The sequence below is a fragment of the Botryllus schlosseri genome, chromosome 12, assembly GCF_051294905.1.
Source record: "Botryllus schlosseri isolate E-star chromosome 12, Bs_hap1, whole genome shotgun sequence".
Lineage (NCBI taxonomy): Eukaryota > Metazoa > Chordata > Ascidiacea > Stolidobranchia > Styelidae > Botryllus > Botryllus schlosseri.
Genome location: NC_137247.1, coordinates 14,638,281 through 14,659,764, shown reverse-complemented (window position 1 = coordinate 14,659,764; position 21,484 = coordinate 14,638,281). Strand labels below are relative to the sequence as shown.

The 21,484-nt window shown below is 41.4% G+C and overlaps 1 protein-coding gene and 1 long non-coding RNA gene across 3 annotated transcripts in view; both read right to left on the bottom strand.

Annotated features, from left to right (window-relative positions):
* Nucleotides 1-21,484, bottom strand: part of LOC145452878 (uncharacterized) — a 193,675-nt gene that overhangs the window by 14,084 nt on the left and 158,107 nt on the right. The gene's annotated exons all lie outside the window — the stretch shown is intronic.
* Nucleotides 793-21,174, bottom strand: LOC145452863 (UDP-glucose 4-epimerase-like). Of its 2 annotated transcripts, none has more exons than XM_080331000.1 (8): nucleotides 20,921-21,174; nucleotides 11,899-12,054; nucleotides 5,717-5,915; nucleotides 5,583-5,660; nucleotides 3,588-3,823; nucleotides 2,875-3,027; nucleotides 2,707-2,815; nucleotides 793-1,291 (listed from the first exon to the last, which is right to left on the bottom strand). In XM_080331000.1, exons 1-8 carry the CDS (start codon nucleotides 21,038-21,040, stop codon nucleotides 1,143-1,145), a joined length of 1,200 nt encoding a protein of 399 aa, XP_080187126.1. In that variant the 5' UTR covers nucleotides 21,041-21,174; the 3' UTR covers nucleotides 793-1,142. The 2 variants fall into 2 exon arrangements, with proteins under 2 accessions (XP_080187126.1, XP_080187127.1); XM_080331001.1 differs by having other exon boundaries at nucleotides 11,908-12,054; nucleotides 20,921-21,171.

Below are 21,484 nucleotides of genomic sequence, written 5' to 3'. Positions count from 1 at the left end.
CATTGGATGACTTGAGAATTTTTAGATATTTTGTTGGAAAACAGCTACTTCTCTACGTGTAATTGATATTTGTGGCATTGTACATACTGGAGTATCATAACTGACTGGCGAGTTGCTTATTTCCACCGCTATTGACACTAAAAGGTTGGCTGTTACCAACAGCTTCTTTACAGAACAGCCCAGAGATAGACCTGTCAAAGGAAGCTTAGCAGGGTAGGGAATGAAAGTGTCAACAGAAGACTGTTATGTCGGGCGTAGATAATAATAAATATGAGTAGGCCGGGGCGGTTGTTAAAATGATTGGCGGAGACAGTACTTGTCGTTTCGACATCATCCTATCCGTTCATTACTGCATCGTTATCATATCAATGTACATTGTACGTCTTGATCATATGAAAGTAATATAACCACTAATTATTACTTCCATCAATGATGTAGTCCTACAAGTAACGACCAGTAGCCGGCAATTGCCACGATACATTTTTATGTACAACTGCTGGTGGAGGTTCCTTTTTAAAAGTGGTTGAAAATATGTTTTTCGGTGGAGTGACAATTTTTCTCAAAAATATCACGCTTGTATCGATATTGAATTTCTGCTTCAACACTGGCTAAAAGCGAAACCACCTAGCACCTACATTTTGCGAGTACAGTTGATGCGAATCGGTCACCAAGTGTAATTACAGGAACCTATTCACGTACGGCCTCACCACCCACACTTCATGGTGTCAGAGAATGAATCACTTCATTTTCGCTCTCTCCAGTAATGATAGGTGAGTGATGATGAAGTGCACATTTTGTTCTACTACATACGTGTATTGCGACAGAGAACAGCAAATATTAATTGACTACATAAATATATACCATTAGAAAGTTATCAAGGCAAGAATCGTTGATTCATCTTCAGAGGCACCGTACTTCACATTGAAATGAAAAACAACAGTGAAAGATGAGATGGGACGGTGGAAAGGAAGAGACTTATTTTTCATACAAACAAGTACATAACAAAGAGCAACAACAATGATATGGGAGATTACAGATACTGCTATTGAAGCACTTAATTTTCTATTTCTATCATGGTGATTCGCGTGGTCGAGGATGTTCCAATTTGAGATTGATCAGAAACCGGTCATGAACATTCACTCTCAGTCCTCAACGTTGGGATTATACCCTTTCGGATTCATCATCTGCCATCTCCACAAGTCCGCGCACATTTCTTCCAGCGTTCTCTCAGCGACCCATCCCAACTCTTTTTTAGCTAGACTCGGATCGGCATGAACATCGCCAAGGTCACCTGAACGAATCCGGTAAATCACGAACGTGTCATATACGGGCAGTATTCTACAAAATTGTCGACTGTTCTTCTGAAATACTAAATAGCCCCTTAAGTAGGCAATGGACATGAGGCAAGTAGGGCTGAGCGAAATCAAGTATCAGACCAATTCATTTCCAGTACAGATCGGTATGATAAAAGTAAGACAGTGCAAGGGTGGCCAACATTTTCAGATAAAGGGCCACATGAAATTTACAAATCATTACACTGGCTATTTGAATGTTGATGACCATTTTTTGTTGTCCAATCGGAGCACGGTAACAGTGAAAACAGGAATCATATTACTATGCATCAATAACATGTCACATGGACTATGTGTGCATGTGCATATATGCCCTAGCCCAGCAAGGTGCGAACGTTTTTCAAAGTTAATAAGTGAATTCGATCAATAATATTGCGTTTATTGTTAGTTGCCTCGGTATACTACTGGGCTCAGTTTGCTAAGACGCGATAATTAGGCGTCTCGACATATCAATCTCGAAGGTTTCAAAAATTGTGTAACTGATAACGTCAATTTTGGATTTACTAAATAAAATATCATTTTGATTTTACCCGCTACAACATTAAATTGTTAGATTGTCTAACTAAACGTTGCATAACAAAATTAGCGCATTTCCAATTCGAAAATAATAATACTTATGGTGTGAAACTCTTTCATTATCAATTATAGAATTCCCCACCGGGAATAACAATATATCCAAAATTTTCCCCTCTCATAACAATGCTTCTACTGGTTGGAATTGATCCAAATTTGGCGTGCAGCGTTATGTTTGAACAGCCGTAATGACCATGTGTAGTATTGTGCAGCATATTTAAGGCTACTATCACATTGGGAAGAAAGTGTCGAAATGATAATTCACGCGGTTAACTAATTTCCATACTCAAAAAAAATATTATCTAATACGACCCGACTCGAATCATTGCAATTAATACTCGTAGGATTCGAGTACTGAATCGTTGTGCTCAGCCCTACTTGAGCAAGTGAGTCAAGCTCATGGAATACTCAAGATCAATTTGTTCTTCGCAACCCATATCAGGACGGAATACAAGAAAACACATTGGTCTATCAAGTATGCCGGACCTGAAGTGTGGAACATCATCTTACCGGCTATCCGATAGTCGTCGAGCAAACCTAAATACAAGCAATTTCTCCCGAATCAATACTATACTAGTCTGTCCTCAAGATTACCGGACCACAATCTTACATTCATTTTTCATTGAGTTTCATTAGCAGATATATAATATTACGGCCCAAAGAACACCATGTACTCCTAACATGGACATAGGTGGTCACTAACATAGTAGCCTATTCATACCACCGAAACCAGAATGCCAGACTATGAAAGGTAGTCACTACATCTGTGTTGCTGCATTACCGGGTCGTCTCGGCGCAAATTTGTATGGAATATCTCTTTTGGATGCCTCTTTGAATGCTTTCACGGCTTCCAGAACAGAATAACCTTTCCCTGTGCCTAGGTTGTATGCCTGCACAGAGAAACGCCCCATCAACAAAATTTCTATACAATGTTGACAAAAAGTCTTACTTTACAGCCTTTGACTTCTTCGATGTGTTTCAGGGCGGCGATATGACCTTGGGCAAGATCAACAATATGAATGAAGTCCCTGACGCCTGTGCCGTCAGGTGTGTCATAATCGTTACCAAATATGCTCAGTACTGGTCTTCTGCCAATGGCTACCTACAAAAATTCAATTGAAAAATGGAATTTAATTTAAAAATGGGTGAAGAAGAGAGAAAGTGAGCAGTCGCGGGCAAATTGTAATAGATTCCATTCTAAACACAACCCATAAAGAGAAATTGATACTCCCATTACATCTTATCCATTCACGGTGACTACTTTTTGTGCAAACGGATATCGTTCTCATTACAATGGTTCATTTTGTAGCTTCAACTTCCGGGATTATTTGGATAGGTAAGAGTCCTCGATAATAGCCTATTATATTCGAACACTGCCGATATTTCAAGTGGAGGCAATTGAAATGAATGTGACCGTACTTATCAAATGTCTGAGAAAAATTATTTTATGGTTTGTGTAAGAAATCGCCACAACTACTGAAAATACCTTAACATTATTAGCCATCCTACAGATCTATATATTTCGAAATAAATTTCTCCTTGTGCCGTTGTCATCTTGTTACTGACTAGTTTTTTAATTGTTTTCCTGAGTAGGCCTATTAAACCACTGGTTCTCCCCCTCTACAGTGACTCTGCCCAGAAAAGTATTATAGGAATAATTACCTGAGCGACATAAGGCATCAAATTATTTGGAGGTCCCTGAGGATCTTCTCCTATCAACCCAGATATGTGTGACCCCACCGGGTTGAAGTAACGCAAAAGAATTATATTCCACTTGTCATCAGACTTTGCTACATCTCTTAAAATTTCTTCGATAAAGTATTTTGTTTTCCCATAAGGATTCGTGATTCCGTTGCCGACAGGATGGGATTCGTCTACTGGCAGCTTCTCGGGTGGACCTGCGACAAATTATTGCGTACAGAATGTCAGGCAATTAGAATAATGCGCTTTAAAGCCCACTCCTGTGTGTTCTGACTACAGACCACTCCTGTGCGTTTGGAGTACAGACGATGGACGATATTAGTGATGATCACAAATCACTATATTTGAAATCCAACACTTCGTTTGAAATACATAATCAAGTGGCGTTTTCAAGACATCAAATATTTGGTATCGTTCAAACACGGCCCACTTTTCAAATACAGTCTCACTACGTCAGAATGGATATAACAAAGCTAATAATACAATGCGAAAGGACCAAATTGTAGAGTATGCTGCTGATCACTGTGATCAGACTACAAAACTGACTCCTTTCGTGTCAATAGAATCAGTGTTTTCCTTTTATTACTAACACTTTACCACACAATTGAAATTATATTGACGGGTAGCTCTGTAGGCCGAAAAGATCATGAATCGGAATTTAAAATTACAAGATAGTTGGATAGATTAGATGGATTCATTTATTTGTGAAAATCCGGTACAGGCTATGATGACGACAATGGGCCGTGAGGCCTTAGTACACAGTCGCCACATGTACAAGTATACACATTACGATGTAACTATTGGCAGATTCAACCGTCAGACAATGTCTGATCAGTACTGATGAAACTACAACGTAGCAATTTACAATCAACCCAACAGCAACAAACCTACTAGGCTGTTACAGACACTGTTGGCATCTAGTCACTACCTTTGAGTCGCAAGTCATTTCGATGTAATTTCAAGTATATTTTATATTTTGAGTTTCAGTTAATGGACCTAACTTACGTATATAGAAGACATAATGTTTGAGATTTATGATAAATTTGTTACCAAATTTCATTGAAACAACCCAGAAAGGACAGTCTTTTGTTGGCCATAAAACGTAATCTTTTAATCATCAATCACGCGTTTAGAGTAGTATGCACCCATATCTCCCGCATTCATTAATGCCTTCCGTATCGATATGAATTCAGCGACCAAATAGTATATATTGTTATTCTTGAAGTATTGTCCATTATTGTTCACATAAATAGATAAAGATGGATTTAGACATGTGTGATACATACTGCGTGGAACCTCACCTCAGCCAGTTTTATACAACTAATACTAATTGAATAAATTTATCTTATAATCAATGTTCCCTCTAAGCTGCGCACGTGCGCAAATGCGCAGTGCTGGCACGGTCTCTGCGCACAGAAAATTCAAGTTGCGCTCAAAAAATTCCGGAGTGATGACCTTTTTTTTAGTTGTTACGCACTGTTGCCCAAGGGTCTGCGCAGTGAGTTGGTGAGTGTGCGCAGACTCGTCAAAAATTAGAGGATGTTATTATAGTAAAGGCCACTTTGATACCGATAAGTTAGTTATTATCATGCCGACACTGTTTGGTCTGTGATGTCGCTTTTCAATAAAATTAACCAAAACATATCTATAGGATACGGAATTCAATATATAAAGGAGAGCTGAGAGACTAGGAATGCTTTATGAAGTAATATTTAATAACTTTTGACTCTAAGATCTGACTTTGAGTCTCAAGCTATTTCAGATTTCTCATACGTCAAGTCCAAGTCAAATCAAGTCATTTGGGAACAATGACTGAATTCAAGTCAAGTCATTCGAAATACTTGACTTGGATAAAGTGATGGCTCAAGTCATCCTGAAACTAGTTAAAAACATTGTGGATAAAATCAGTAGAATACGAAAATAAGGCCAGAGAAAGACATGTTTGGTTTTACTCACCATAAACAGTAGCCGAACTACTGAACACAATATTAAATACATTGTGCGCTTTCATGCACTCAATCAAGTTTATAGTGGCTGTAAAACATAGAAGTGTTCAAGTCACAGTAAAATGAAGGCAATAAAAGGAATACCTCCCAAATTGACTTCGTAATACTCCAGTGGATTCGAGACGGATTCGGTCACTGATTTGAGTCCTGCGAAATGCACCACGGCAGAGAATTGATACTGCTCAAATATTCTCATCAAGCTGGCTTTGTCTCGTAGCTCTACATTGAAAAATGTTATCTCTTTCCCGGTTATCTTCTCCAAACGCTTGATACTTTCTGGTGTCTAAAGAAAGGATTGTGAGTAAAATAATTAGAAGTAGTCACCAATAGACTCTAGTGGAACTAGAAGCAGAGTTTTACTAAGTGGGTAAAAAGGATTTCAAACAGAAATAGGGAAGACTATTGTGCATCCAGAGGGATTAGTGTTACTACCCTATAATAAAAGCATACTATAGCCAATAGACCAGGGGTTCTCAACCTTTGCATGGTCGCCACCAAATTTTGTTTTGAAAATGTTCCGCTACCCACCTCTCAATTTGGCGCAGCATACTGATTACAAGGGCAAGTTTTTGCAACCTTTTTTACAGCTTCTGGAAGCTTCCTAAATACTCAGAATTTATGCAGTATGATGTTTATGCTGTTTGAAGGAATTTTATAATGTAACTTGTTATATTTTTTCATGCTACTTTTTACTGCAACTTTTATCAAGTATTGCCCAAAATGTAAATGAGTGATTTAAAAAACATGCTATAGAACGATTTCTAGTATGTTTCTCTCTTTGATGTGCTTAAAGAAGAACTATATGATTGATTAGCTGCAAGTTCAAAAACGCCAGCCAAACACGACAGTGCCTTCACAGTGAACATATGTATGCTGTTTGACTTTTTGCGGAAAATTATTGTCGCACTGCGTTATTTTCTTACTGCGTACCGGCATAAAATGTCATTTTTGACGGTATCGCCAGGCTGTCTGTGAAAAGAGAAAGTACCAAATTTGACGCCCTTGCACGAGCCGACAGCAAAATGTAGGTTTCAAACCCAAAGAACATCAAAATATATGCATGATCGATTGAATAGCGAAAAAACGAAACAGATCGGCACTTGAGTATCTCATACCCTAATAATTCTAAAAAATTGTAAATGCAACTGTTACTGCAACTATGTTGAAATTAAGTGCAACATTCTCACGATTTTAGTGCAACAAAACTTGCCCTCCTGATTACTAAAAAAATGGTCACCAGCTCCGCCCAAACCTACTCACGGCATATGTGAGATGCTAGCGACTAGGCCTATATGTGCAGTAATACCAATTATGCATATAACTAGAACTGGGCAATATGATTAGAGTACTCGAATCAGAATCTGGTAATAATTGTAATGATTCGAGTCGAGTAGTAGAAGACGATTTTTCCGATTACTGAAATTATAAGCTCCTCGCCACTGAAAGACAATTTATCAATGAGAATTATATTCTCGAAAGTATTTTCCACTATGGAAGGCTTGAAACCTTCATTGGCCATATCGCAGCATACGACACATATAGTACGAAGCTACGAACATTTCTGGAAATACCACATTTCCGGAGTCATGATCATCCCACAACATTGTCACAAAGTGCAATGAAATCGGTATGGTCAATAAAAGACCATGAAGTATCTTCAATGTGATGGACAACTGGCATTATATTCTTTGTGATGACATAAAAGGTACATATTTGAAATTGGACATATTACATAGCCTACTGTTACGACGTCGTAATGAGTGATCGAATACTCGACTCGAAGCATAATACGTGATTCAGAATCGAATCACTCAGGTACTCGATTTTGCCCAGCCCTACTAATAACGTATATGGGTCCTTTTAGACTAGAGGTCTCAAACTCAAATGTGCTCGCGGGCCAGTTTTCCAGTTTTGACGACGCCGCGGGCCGCAGCATTTTTAGGGGTATTCTATGTCGTTCCAAGTAGGCCTTGTTTGGCGGGAATGAATTGTCCTATTGAAAGTGAGCTGATCCAGCAGACTGAAAGGAAACACACATCGTCAAAATGTGATTTACTCTTGTATCAATTTAGGCCTGGCACGAAAAGAATCATCACATTTATACCTATTTGAATAGAATTGTTGTTGTACTTGATATATATTAATTATAACATATAGACACCATATGGGTGGACAAATGTATGATGCCATCATAAAAGCTATCGGGTTATAATTTTGCAGCTATTGTACTATGAATACTTTGAATTTAATGTATTGATAATAGAGACTGATCTGATATCAAAACATTTTTAGGTAGGGCGTTGTAATTCGAATCCAGTATTTGGGTATACTTCTGATAAGTAGGCTATTAATCTCATGGCCAAATATCTTCAAATATAGGAGCAGAAAAAAACTATAAATATAATATAAGTATATTAATGAATGTGTCCTAGTGATTGAAATGTCGGAACGCCGAACGGCCCATTGTTGTTACATCGTTGGAGCTTGGAGCGTACCACTACGGAACTCGGTACCTTTAAGTGGCCTTAATAACATGGTTTAGCGACCAAAAATGTGTAACTAACAGATTGCCAATGGTTGCCATAACTACTTGCTTAGTTAGCGAAATACCAAGCTGCGACCTACTGATCTATTACTGTTCCCCTGATACGCGATTAGTTTGTTGCGTCCATGGTTCTAACAAATTCACGGCATTCTGAGTCCACTCGAGCTCGAGTCATTTTCATTTTGCCATCGAGTTAGCCCGAGTCTGAGTAATTCTAAAAAAGGTCGCTTCCAAGTCCAACTCACAAATTTCAGTCACGAATCGCCTAAGGGTCAGGTTTTGTCATCATGAATTGGAAATGTGACGAAATAGTGAATCTTCCACTGCATGGTAGCGTTTGCATTTGATGTGATGGTGAAGTTTGATGAATAGTTTCAGGCTTTCGGAGCAATTTAAGAGGGAATTTTCATTTTATAACCTGAAAAGATATAGGAGTGACGCTTGGATATTGTCAAATTAATAAAAATCTAAACTGTCGTCGCGGGCCGCGTGTTTGAGACCTCTGTTTTAGACGATTTCTATCTGTATACAATCGAAGTAGTCAATTAGTGCTACATGAAATTCTGCGCCGCACGAAATATAGACAACAATCTATATAAGTTGGTCGGCCGTGCCGAGTGTATTGGATAGTTGGCACTTCTTCGTTATTCCCCACACACCGAAAAAATGATCCCCATGTCACCAATGAATGTTTCCCTATGAACATGTGAAAATTTATAAACATCAAAATAAATTGTTTTTCGCGTTGAGGTGGGGTAGACGGATTTTAGGGCTGGGGGAGGGGGATATTAGGGTGGGTTAGGGTCAAGGTTGGGGTTAGGATATCCTAAGATTAGGGTTTGAGATATTAGGGATGGCGAAGGGGGATATTAGGGTCAGGGTTGGGGTTAGGATATCCTAGATTAGGGTGGGTTGGAGTTAGGATATCCTAAGATTAGGGTTTGAGATATTAGGGATGGCGAAGGGGGATATTAGGGTCAGGGTTGGGGTTAGGATATCCTAAGATTAGAGTTTGAGATATTAGGGTCGGGAGAAAGGGATATTAGGGTCAGAGTTGAGTTTGCCTTCCCCCAAACCTACGATACGCCCAACCCTCAACTTAGGATATCTTATCCCATCCTTGACCCTAACCTACCCTAGTACCCCTGTCCCGCAACCCTTATCTTAAGATATCCTAACCCCAACCTTGACCCTAACCCACCCTAATACTCCCTTCCTCAACCCTAATATCTCCCATCTCGACCCTAATATTCCCTCAGCCCAAATCCCAACGCAAAAAAGAATTTATTTTGACGTTTATAAATTTTTACATGTTCATGGGAAACATTTATTGGTTTCATGGTGATCACTTCTGGATGTGTGGGGAATAACGAAGAAGTGCCGGATAGTTAACAGAGCACTGGCCGAGACTTGTAGTTTTCCTGGAAGGAGAAATTCCAGTCCCATTGATTTCCATGCACTCGACAATTTTATCTTCATAGTGGTGGGAACACACCAATCTGACTTTGTAGTATAGGTGGGGCTGTAAAACGACACTTCAACTGGTCTGATATCTTGTTTGCCGAGTTTGCATTCGTCAAATGTATTTTTTTCTCTTATTTAGAAATGAGAAATGAGCCACCGATAGCATCCGGTTAATTGGCAGTCTTGCAAATAAAGTCATTGGTATTCAATTACGCCTCCTAAAGAATAGGCAAACATTCCCATTGGGGTCGTGGCAGTGTTGGGATGACTCGAGTCATGACTTGACTCGAGTCAGACTCGAGTCACTTTTTTTCGTATGACTTGACTTGACTCGAGTCACTTTGCTAAAATGACTTGACTTGACGTATCAGAAATGTGGATTGACTCGTGACTCGGAGCAAAATTCACGAGTCAATTTCAAGTCATCAAGTAATCGGTGTCGATAAAAATCACTGTATCTTGCATATGTTCGGATTGTTCACGAAACGCTGGTGTAACCCTTGAAAGCGATCAATCATTCAATGATCGAGCGTTTCACTGAGCCGCGATTGTTCTTTCATGAATAAATTGACCGCAAACGAAGTGATCGAAGCTTACAGCTTACGTTGTCGTTCACTCTAGAGCAGGGGTGGGCAAACTTTGGAGCTCGCGGGCCGCATTCAACATCTGAATCCATTCGCGGGCCGCACTATATAAAATTGGTATTATAAACCAAAACGCAATATTGGTATTTGATAATATATGTGCTTATTTAAAACAAACCAAACATTGCGTTGATGATATCGTACACGCGTCAGAAGCATAGTGGCAAGATTCATAGGCTGGTCGACCTCAATAACCAATTTGTCAAAACTATAGATGAAAGTCGATTGTCCTGATTCCTAGAATAGGATTGAAATTTAAATCTGGGAGCAGCGATCTGTTCATAGATTTACTAATTCCAGTTTTGGTTCAGTTCCACGACACACAATGCTGACAGCATCATAACCATGTTAGCTTCAACCACGCTTTTACTATTTGTGAATATAATATATCATTACTCCAATTCTACGCATACAGAGAACGAATCTACCTAAAACACGCGCGAATCGTTTTTATAAGCACATCGCTGAAATAATTAAAACTGGAGTGGCCAATCTGAAATTACATTCGTGATCCGAATAATGTCAATCTCATTTAGGATTTCTGTGATGTTTAGCAGTTGAAACCTTTCAAACTGCGTGGGCCTTGAGATCGGGATGTCGCACAAGAAATTAACCTAAAGAATGTAGGGAGTATTTACCTTAGAACAGTGGTTCTCAATTTTTTAAGACACGCCCCTCTCATGGTGAAATATTTCGCGCTAGCAGACCTAACGGATAGTTCAATGGCATGGAAGGTTACGACTGTGGATGAGATATGTTGAAATATGAAATTCAGACTAAATACAGAGCAAGAATAATGAACTGGATGTAAATCGCGCCAAGCGCGAAAAATGTTTTCAGTTTAGCTCAGCTACGCGCCCCCACTCAGTTGCTTTCACGCCCCCAAGGGGGGCGCGCCACCCAGTTTGAGAACCACTGTCTTGGGATTATCATGGTGGTATATTTCACCAAGTCCCTGCATTATTTCGATTTTTAGTACCGTACGCATTTTATCAATATTTGAAAAAAGTTTCTTTTGACTCTGGCGGGCCGCGGGCCGTAGTTTGCCCACCCCTGCTCTAGAGTCTAGTAGTAAAGTAAGAAGATAGCAAAATGTAAATTTCTGTTCTCTGTTCTTTTACCTTTACCAAACCTCTTGTTTTATTTGAATTGAATTCGAATATAGTTTATATTGTCCTCAACGCATGCTCGAATTGTATCACATCTATTTGTAACTGGGTAATGTATTGCATCTTATCAATTCGTTTCTCTATTCTATTTTGGCTGGTAACTATAAACTGAGGCTATACAATTACTTACGTAGTTTAATAGTTCTACGTATATGTGAGCGATGCAGCGTCTTCTTGCGTGCGTATTTAACTCTATATTCGTTCATCGGTTCGGAATCAATGACCACTCAATCTGTATTTCAGACAGCTAGCAAATTGCAATGACGTAATCATGCCTCATACTTCGAAAAGGCAACTTGACTTGACTCGAGTCACCTCCAAAAATCGAGTGACTTGACTTGACTCGAGTCACCTTTGAAAATCGATCGACTTGACTTGACTCGAGTCAAAATGTGCAGAACCGTTGGTATAGACACTGGTTGAAGGCACAATATATGAACGTACATTACAAACCTTTTCACCATTGATACAGGTAGCGTTACAGCAGTTGTCGACTACTATTGGGGTGAATCCATTTTGGACCATTTCCACTACAGTATGACTTCCAATGTAACCAGCACCACCGGTAACCAACACATATTGAGGCATATCACAGATTACCTGAAATTGGATTAAGTTGTGAATAATCATCCATTTGGAATGATGATGCTATATTTTAATTATAATAGACACTATAGATCAAGTCAGAAATCAGAATGGCAATAATGGCATACGGTATGATGGTAAGGTATACAGCGTAGGCCTACGCTTGAGATTATACCATACTACCATCTGATACATCCATTTCGCGGCACTTCTTCGATAGTGGGTAGACATCGAAAAGTGTTCACCATGATCACCAAAGAATGGTTTCCATGAACACGAACAAAAATTTATAAACGTCAAAATAAATTGTTTTTTTTTGTGTCTTTGGAGAGACGGATATTAGGGTTGGGGTGGGGAGGAGATGTTGGGCTTGGGGAAAATTAGGGTTATGGGAGGGGGGATATTAGGGTTGGGGGAAAGAGGGATATTAGGTTTGGGGGAAAGAAAGATTGGAGGTGGGTTAGGGTCAAAGTTGGGGTTAGGGTATCCCAAGATTAGGGTTGGTGGATATGAGGGTTCGGAAAGGGGGATATTAGGGTTGGGGGAAAGGGGGATATTAGGGTTGGCGGAAAGGGGGATTGGAGGTGGGTTAGGGTCAAAGTTGGGGTTAGGGTATCCCAAGATTAGGGTTGGTGGATATTAGGGTCAGGGTTGGAGGAAAGGGGATATTAGGGTTGGGGGAAAGAGGGATTGGAGGTGGGTTAGGGTATCCCAAGATTACGGTTGGGGGAGAGGGAGATATTAGGGTTGGAGTGAGGGACATGATATCCAACCCACTTTGACCCTAACCCACCTCCAATCCCCCCTACCCCCAACCTTAATATCCCCCTTTCCCCTACCCTGTACCCCCCCCCCATAACCCTAATTTTCCCCAACCCTAATCTGTACCCCTTTCTCCAACCCTAATACCCCCACCTCAACCCTAATATCCGTCTCTCCAAAGACACAAAAAACAATAATTTATTTTGACGTTTATAAATTTTTATTCGTGTTCATGGAAAACATTCTTTGGTGATCATGGTGGACACTTTTCGATGTCTACCTACTATCGAAGAAGTGCCCATTTCGCTACTCACACATTCTACTTCATTTTCATAACTTTTCTCGACAGTGCTACCTAGTTTAGTAAGCTCTTATAGTCAATCTATAGACTCTAAACGTGAAAGAACCTCAGTGGAAAGAACGAACGAAAAAAATAATCAAGTGCTACTACCGGTAAATTTTATGACCCACTTCCGGGATTCCCTGTTGAGTCTTAAATCAATGACCCATACCAAATAAAATTAATACGTCAACAGACCAGCGTAGGTAACACTGAGCTATATAAACACGTAACACGTAACCAATATCCGGCTCAAGAGCCGGGAGTGCCGTGACCACTGAACTGCTGGGCCCGATTTTTAGCAAAACCGCGGGTCGCATTTCAATTTCAATTTCGTAGAATCGGATGGATTAGAATAGGGTTACCATATTTCTATGATACAAATTCTGGACACCCTTTAGCGCCAACTAGCGGATTTAAAAATGAGTTATGACGTCACACTAGCAAAGCTTTGCTGATAGACCAGAGGTGGTCACGATCCGGTTCAGGAGTATGTGGCTGTGTGTTGTGTAACCCAAAGAATATAGAATATATAATATATGGAATATATATTCTTTGGCGTAACCGGGACCGAAAGCACATGTTTTCAGTCCTTTCCCGCCCAAATCAACAATGATTTTGAGCCCACCATAGGGTAATCGATGCAACTTCTGGGGTGGCTTGCCATATGAATCTGGTTTCTATGTGCATCATGTCGTTAAATTTTTTGAATGAATTCTGTCAATAATATTGGTTGTTCGCTTGTTCCATATATTACTATAGATAGTTACTATACTCTCCGCCCACATGAGTTAGCGGTAGAGCTGGTGGTGGAGGATGATGATGAAAATACAGGGAGCGTAATTGTGCATCGCTAAGTCCGATAAGATCGTTTATCAGTCTTATGCCGGTGCGCACCACGGAGCTTTATAAACACCCCACATCCAGTGGTTTCCAACCTTTTATGGTCGCAACTTCATCTCCAATTTGAAAATGTTCCGTGGCCCAGATTGTATGGTTATGGCTCATACCGTCACGCATGACTTGTGTTCATGCTGACAAAGACTTTTGTGTCAACTCACTGGAGTTGAAGGTAGTGATAAGTGCAAGTTTCGGTTTAGTCTTTCCTTGCTTTATTTACAGCTTAATCATTTATTTGAGTATAAAACTCGTTAATAAATGCATAATTGTACATGATTAAACTTCATACACCTGGATAACGGATATGCCTGTCGGTCAATGCCCTATTCCGAATTGCGGATTCCAGACTGCTGATACTGAAGCTGCCATCGCTGCTGCAGAGTTGAACATTCATGCTATGATACACCAGACGGCCACACAACATAATGACAGTGTCGCACGTCAAAAACTTCCCAGCATGGAACGCCCTGTAGTCTCCCGAGATACGACTGCTGAGGATTGGCATGTATTCCTTCGCAAATGGGAATTATTTAAAGGGGGCACAAATATGCCGGCAGATCAAATCACTAATCAGCTCTGGCAATGCTGCGAATCTGCGTTACAAACAGACCTTTTCAAACAAGTTGATGATGTGTCTCAGATAAGTGAGGACGAACTTCTGGCTACCATCAAGGCCTTGGCTGTTATGAATATAGCAGCAAGTGTTCGCAAGGCCAATCTATTCTGTTGTCGCCAGGATCGTGATCAACCTATTCGGTCGTTTGCTGCTCAGGTCCATGGAATAGCTCGTACCTGCACATTTGCTATGAAGTGCACGCGACAAGACTGTGATCAGATAGTCAACTATTCTGATGACATCGTCAAACATGTTGTGATATCAGGCATAGCAAATGAAGATATTCGGCGAGATATCCTCAGTTTACCTGACCTGGACGACAGGACTCTGCCAGAGACTATTGAAGTGATTGAAACCAAAGAAATGGCGTCTCGTGCTATCTCTGTTAGTAGCCAGAGTTTCGGATCATTTGATGACACCGGAACTGTCGCGTCTAATGTGCCTAAAGCCCAAGATGCACCGCCATCGGCCAACCTTGATGTTATGATACCATGCCGTTCTTGTGGCAAGAAAATTAAAAAATTCAAGTACATTAAGGGACGATTCGGGAAGAAATTCTTGAAAGAATTCGTACAATGCTCAGAATGCTGGAAAACAGAGAGAAAAGTATCATCTGCATCTAGCCCGTCTGGACATATGGCATCTCTTTCAACACTTGACGGCCATAATGACCATGCATCGACAACGCGTAATGCTACTCCGCGTGGACATCAGTCGTCGTTCAAGCACTACATCTTCGACGGAACAAAGGGGTGGTTAGCAAAGGAATCGAAACCGCAACCGACTGTGGAATTGCAGGTATGGACTGATACTCGAGATTATGATCAATTCGATATCCCATGTCCACAAATGTCGTCTACGGCAGTAAAAGGTGTTGCGGACAGTGGTGCCCAATCGTCTTTGATGGGCCTAACAATGTTCTTAGCATGTGGGCTTACTAAGAACTGTCTAGTACCCGTAACTAAACGTATGCTTGCTGCTAACGAAGAGGGCATAAATATTCTGGGGGCAGTATTCCTTCGAATGTCTGGTAAAATGCGCAACGGACATCGCATAGCAACAGCCGAGATGGTTTATGTAACAGACTCGACTGATTTGTTCTACATGAGCAGAGGTGCGATGGAGCAATTGCATATTATTGGGCCGGATTTCCCTACAGTTGGCGCTGCCGCAATTACTGCTCCGGCCTCTACGAAGGAATATTCAAACACCAATAGTAATCAACGCTCGTGTGAATGCCTAAAACGGTCGTTGCCTCCTAGTTCGCCCACTGAGCTCCCATTCACGCCATGTGTGGAAAATAACGAAAAGATGAAACAATGGCTTCTACTGCGATTTAGTTCGTCAACATTCAACAAGTGCAAACATCAAACGTTGCCTTCCATGTCTGGAACACCCATATCCATTCATGTTGATCCAGATGCAAAGCCAGCAGCTGTCCACACACCGTCTCAAGTGCCTATTCACTGGCGTGATGCAGTTAAGAAACAATTGGATGATGACGTGCGTCTTGGTGTCATTGAAAAAGTTGAACCCAATACGCCGACAAAGTGGTGTCATCGAGCAATATGGGTTCGTAAAAGCGATGGAAGTCCTCGCAGAGTAATCGACTTCCAATCCCTCAACCGCCATTGCTCCCGGGACACGCACCACATCGTTCCACCATTTCATCAGGCCCGTTCCATCCCTCCCGATACTTTCAGATCGGTTACTGACGCCTGGAATGGCTACCATTCAGTACCCGTCAGAGAAGATGATCGCCACTTACTCACGTTCATCACTGAATTTGGCAGATACAGATATCGAGTGGCCCCACAAGGTTTCATAGCAAGCGGGGATGGATACACTCATCGGTATGATCGGATAATCGCTGATGTGCCTAGAAAGACAAAGTGCGTCGACGACACAGTGTTATGGGATGACAGTCTGTCTGAACATTGGTGGAGAATGATTCATTATCTCGAACTGATGGGACGCAATGGCATCATTCTTAACCCTTCGAAATTTCAGTTTGCATGTAAGCATATTGAATTTGCAGGATTCGAGATTACGGCAGACGACGTACGTCCACTTCCAAAATATTTGGAATCCATCGCCTGTTTCCCAAGGCCGCAGAAGCTGTCAGACATACGGTCGTGGTTTGGACTTGTGAACCAAGTCTCCCATTATGGCAAACTTACCGACATGATGGCACCATTCAAGAGCTTACTTAGCCCAAAATCTTCTTTCACGTGGACCAATGAACTCGATGAGGCGTTTGCGGAGTCAAAAGCTGAGATTATTCGAGCAATCCAGAATGGGGTGCGCATTTTTGACCCGAAGCGAAAAACTTGCTTGAATCCCGACTGGTCGAAATCGGGCATTGGGTACTGGCTGCGTCAGAAATACTGCGAGTGCGAATCTACGACGCCTGATTGCTGTCCCAATGGCTGGAAAATTACTCTGGCAGGTTCCCGATTCTTACGTGATTCAGAAAGACGATATGCTCCGATTGAAGGCGAAGCCCTTGCTGTGGCATGGTCCCTGGAGGATACCAAGTTCTTTACCCTTGGCTGTGATGACCTTGTTATCGCTACTGATCACAAACCGCTGATCAAAATCTTCGGGGACAAATCGTTGGACGATATTACAAACACTAGAATATTCCGCCTGAAGCAGCGTACAATGTCCTGGCGCTTTCGTATTTTTCATGTTCCAGGTAAATCCATACCGGCATCGGATGCTTTCTCGAGGCACCCCGCATCACTGGACACGACTCACTGGTCCTCCCTGGACCCAGTCGATTGTGTGGCAGCAGGTCACGATGAAAACAACCAACTAGAGACGTCTATTATTGCAGCTACAAGGGCATCCCTGAACGCCATTAAAGTCATTTCATGGGAGGATGTGCGAAAAGCTACCCTATGCGATGATACTCTCAGTAAGCTGAAGGAATACATCGTCTCAGGATTCTCGCGTGGATCGGAACAGTTGCCGTTTCAGGTCCAAGCATATTGGCGCTATCGTGGTAAGCTTTCTATTGTTGATGATGTTGTCATGTATGATGATCGAGTTGTTATACCTTCAATTCTGAGGAAACTAATATGTGACACCCTTCATTCTGCTCACCAAGGTATCAATGCCATGTCACAGAGAGCTCAAGCTACTGTTTTCTGGCCCGGTATGTCGGCTTGCATTGCAAGAACGCGGGCACAATGTGATGCGTGTAGCAGGTCCGCACCGAGCCAGCCGCATTTGCCCCCTTGTGATCCTTACGTCCCGACATACCCCTTTCAGGCTATTGCCGCAGATTACTGCACTGTTGCAGGTCACCAGTATCTCGTAGCCATCGATCGTTTCAGCAATTGGCCTGAAATCTTTCATATCAAGCCTGGCACTCAAACTTCTGGTGCACTTGGACTGCAAGATGCTTTACGGAACTACTTCATGACATTCGGCGTTGTAGAAGAACTGAGCAGCGATGGCGGACCTGAATTCACCGCTCATAGTACGCAAGATTTCCTACGTCGATGGGGTGTTCGGCACAGACTGTCTTCAGCATACAATGCTCGGTCGAACGGCCGGGCTGAAATTGCGGTCAAGTCAATTAAACGACTTATCACTGGAAATATATCACAGGATGGTGAGCTCCGAACCGACTCATTTGTACGAGCCGTGTTACAGTTCAGAAACTGTCCTGATCCAGACAATGGCCTGTCTCCAGCTCAAATCGTTTTTGGAAGACCATTGAAAGACGCTCTGCCATTCAAGAAAGTTGGTTCAGTATTCAACGGACATATCGTAAGACCGATGTGGACAAAGCTATGGCAAACAAGAGAACGTACATTACGTACCAGGTTCGCTAAGCAGCTCGAATCTTTGCGACCACGCACTCATAATCTGGCACCCCTTGAAGTGGGGGACATATGTCGTGTACAAAATCAACATGGACGTTTCCCTCTTCGATGGGACAAGACTGGTATGATTGTTCAGTGTAACGGCAATGACCAGTATCTTGTTAAGATTGATGGGTCCGGGAGATTGACTTTGCGAAACAGAAAGTACCTTCGTAAAGTACAGCCATTCTGTCGATATACTGAAAAGCAGCATAGTACGGAAACTTTATCACCCGTGCCGACAACTGAGTCACCGCATGTTGATGGTGCGAATCCCGTGCAGAGGATTCTCAATGACGCACACGAGGAAAAACATTGCAACGACCAGCCTGTGGATGATGTTGACGATGCGTACATGGATGATGATGATGACTCTCCTGGTACTTCACCATCAACCAGTGCTGATGGTGGCCGCAAGTCAAACCGTGTCAAAAATCCTCCACTTTGGCACAAAGACTATGTCCTTGGCGCGTTGTATTCATACTGATGCATGTTTATTGTTGCGCCTTTTTCTTTTCAACTCCTCAAATTGTGCCTTTATCGGAGTTGTGGGGGGATGTATGGTTATGGCTCATACCGTCACGCATGACTTGTGTTCATGCTGACAAAGACTTTTGTGTCAACTCACTGGAGTTGAAGGTAGTGATAAGTGCAAGTTTCGGTTTAGTCTTTCCTTGCTTTATTTACAGCTTAATCATTTATTTGAGTATAAAACTCGTTAATAAATGCATAATTGTACACAGATCAAAATTTGACGAGCTGATTACTAAAAGAAGTTAGCACCTTTGCCCGGACTTACTCACGGGCTATATTGGAAGCTGATTACGTTCAACATATTCGCGAACCCCAGAATAAAGGCAAACGACCCCCACGTTTGGAATCACTATATCTTTGAATAAAGCATTTAAACGGCATTAACGATCTCTAGGAATGTACCGTTCTCCTATAATTGCGACTACAATTAGGCTTATTCCAGTAAATGAAGGTTGTTTTTATTTATATTTTATTGCATTTTTTGTGAGGGTGTGGTAGTCTTCATACTAAAATCAACAAATGTGATGGTAAATCGCGCGCAGCGTGAAGAAAAATATCATGCATCAGCATAAATATTCCCAAAAATAATGTTTTTATGTTGATTTACGAAAACATTATGAGCCTACGTCGTCAAATCTTCAAAATTCCGGACATTTGGCATATTTTAGAAATTCCTCCCGGACGCTAGTTTGAACAGTGAAATTCCGGACATGTCCGGGAAATTCCGGACGTATGGCAACCCTAACCCCGAAATTTAACAATCAGCCTATCTCTTTTTTGGTATACGGGATCAGTGATCAGTTGGTCACACCACTGAGCTATATAAACAGTAAACACATTGCCCACATCAGGGATCCAGACGTCCAAGTCATATTACACCGCATAACAGCAATACCCAACATCTATGAAACTCCATACCTCAATTCATTACCAAGGTCGTTCATTGCGGAACTGGATCCCGCTAGTATTGGGAACCCATATACGATACCCCTCACAATTTTCCGGTTGATCAATGTATGACAACGATGCATCTCAACCAATGATATATATACATTGATCTCAACGAATTAACCATATACTTATACTATCCGCATACGTATATCTCAATCGTAGCACTTTATTTTACACCTTCCTACAGGGATATATATCCCTGCCTTCCTATTGCTGCCTATTTTCGTGAACCGTAACTTAGGCATATACATAGTTATATAATAGGGTTACTATATTTTTGGATTCGGAACAGAAGACACTTTTTTTTTAATCGCGAAAGTTATAAAATCGGACGAGAATATGATTCCTATGAAAATTTTAACTGGAAGTACGGTTGTGTTGACTAAAAAAGTCATTTCTCAAATCGACTCCCGGAAGACCGGCTCTAAAATCATTTTTTAGTCGTCCTTACCGTCAAATCCAGATTTCGCATGATTTATGGCCCTATTTTCTGTTCTGCCTGTGCAACCGCCCATTTTACTTTTTCGTATTTATTGATACCCAATTAAACTTGATTGACTGAATGATACACAACGGGGTCGTACGGAATAGTTGTTTAGATAATAGAAGTTGATAGAAGTTAGAAGTTCAGTGTGCAGTGCATGCCTCCTCTTTACATTGCCTATAGGCCCAGGTGGGTGTCTGATCTTAAGACTACTCCTAGTCGTTTCGACATCTTCCTATCATTCATTGTATTGCAGTATTGTACTGTTTGGAAGTGATGAAATTTTATGAATAAACTTGAACTTGAACGAATATTCTGTAATTCGTGTCATTGAGAATAATTGTAATCACACACATTTATGAGGCGATTGTGGCATAAGCTGATTAGGCTCATTGATCGCAATAAGAAGCCGCACTCACTTCCAATTGCACCGCATTTGATTCCAGAGCGCTCCTTTCAGAATTCCAGGCGACTGATGACCTAGAATTGCCGTTCACAATGCTCGTAGTCCCGTATTGTGGAGAGGGAGGGTCATGCATCTTGATCAAACCTGTCTGCTATTGTCTCACGTAGTATAGATTCACAAAATGAACGTAGCCTACTTTGTCAACGTTCTCCTTTGACCTGTTTTTCTCGATGATGATAGTCTAGAGTGGCTGATCTTATACTTAGTCACCACGCCAGTTATATACGATGAGATAACCACATATAGATTATAAATCTCTCGAGGAGTTGCCTCCGGGCATAGATTCAAACTCGAAGAATAAAACATTTGTACATTTGACAAAAAGATATAGTCATATAAATGTTCAATATCCATCATCTTGCTGCCGAATACAGATGAATCACATGATAGTCCAGCCCAGGGGTGGCCTCTACCATAGCCAGGGCCGAAGAACCGCATTTTACTGTACCATCGCAATGAGCCCCCATTCAGTGCAATGTGCATGCCTCTCTCTACTTCGCCTAGGCCAAGGGGGTGT

Bases quoted from the DNA above. Each gene is read 5' to 3' on its own strand.
- LOC145452863 (XM_080331000.1), bottom strand. From the start codon at position 21,040: ATGCATGACCCTCCCTCTCCACAATACGGGACTACGAGCATTGTGAAC. The intron at 5,916-11,898 runs GTACGTTCATAT...TCCTTTCTTTAG, and splicing joins ATGGTGAAAAGGTTTGTAAT to ACACCAGAAAGTATCAAGCG. The intron at 1,292-2,706 runs GTAATGCAGCAA...GGATTCGTTCAG, and splicing joins ATTTGCGCCGAGACGACCCG to GTGACCTTGGCGATGTTCAT.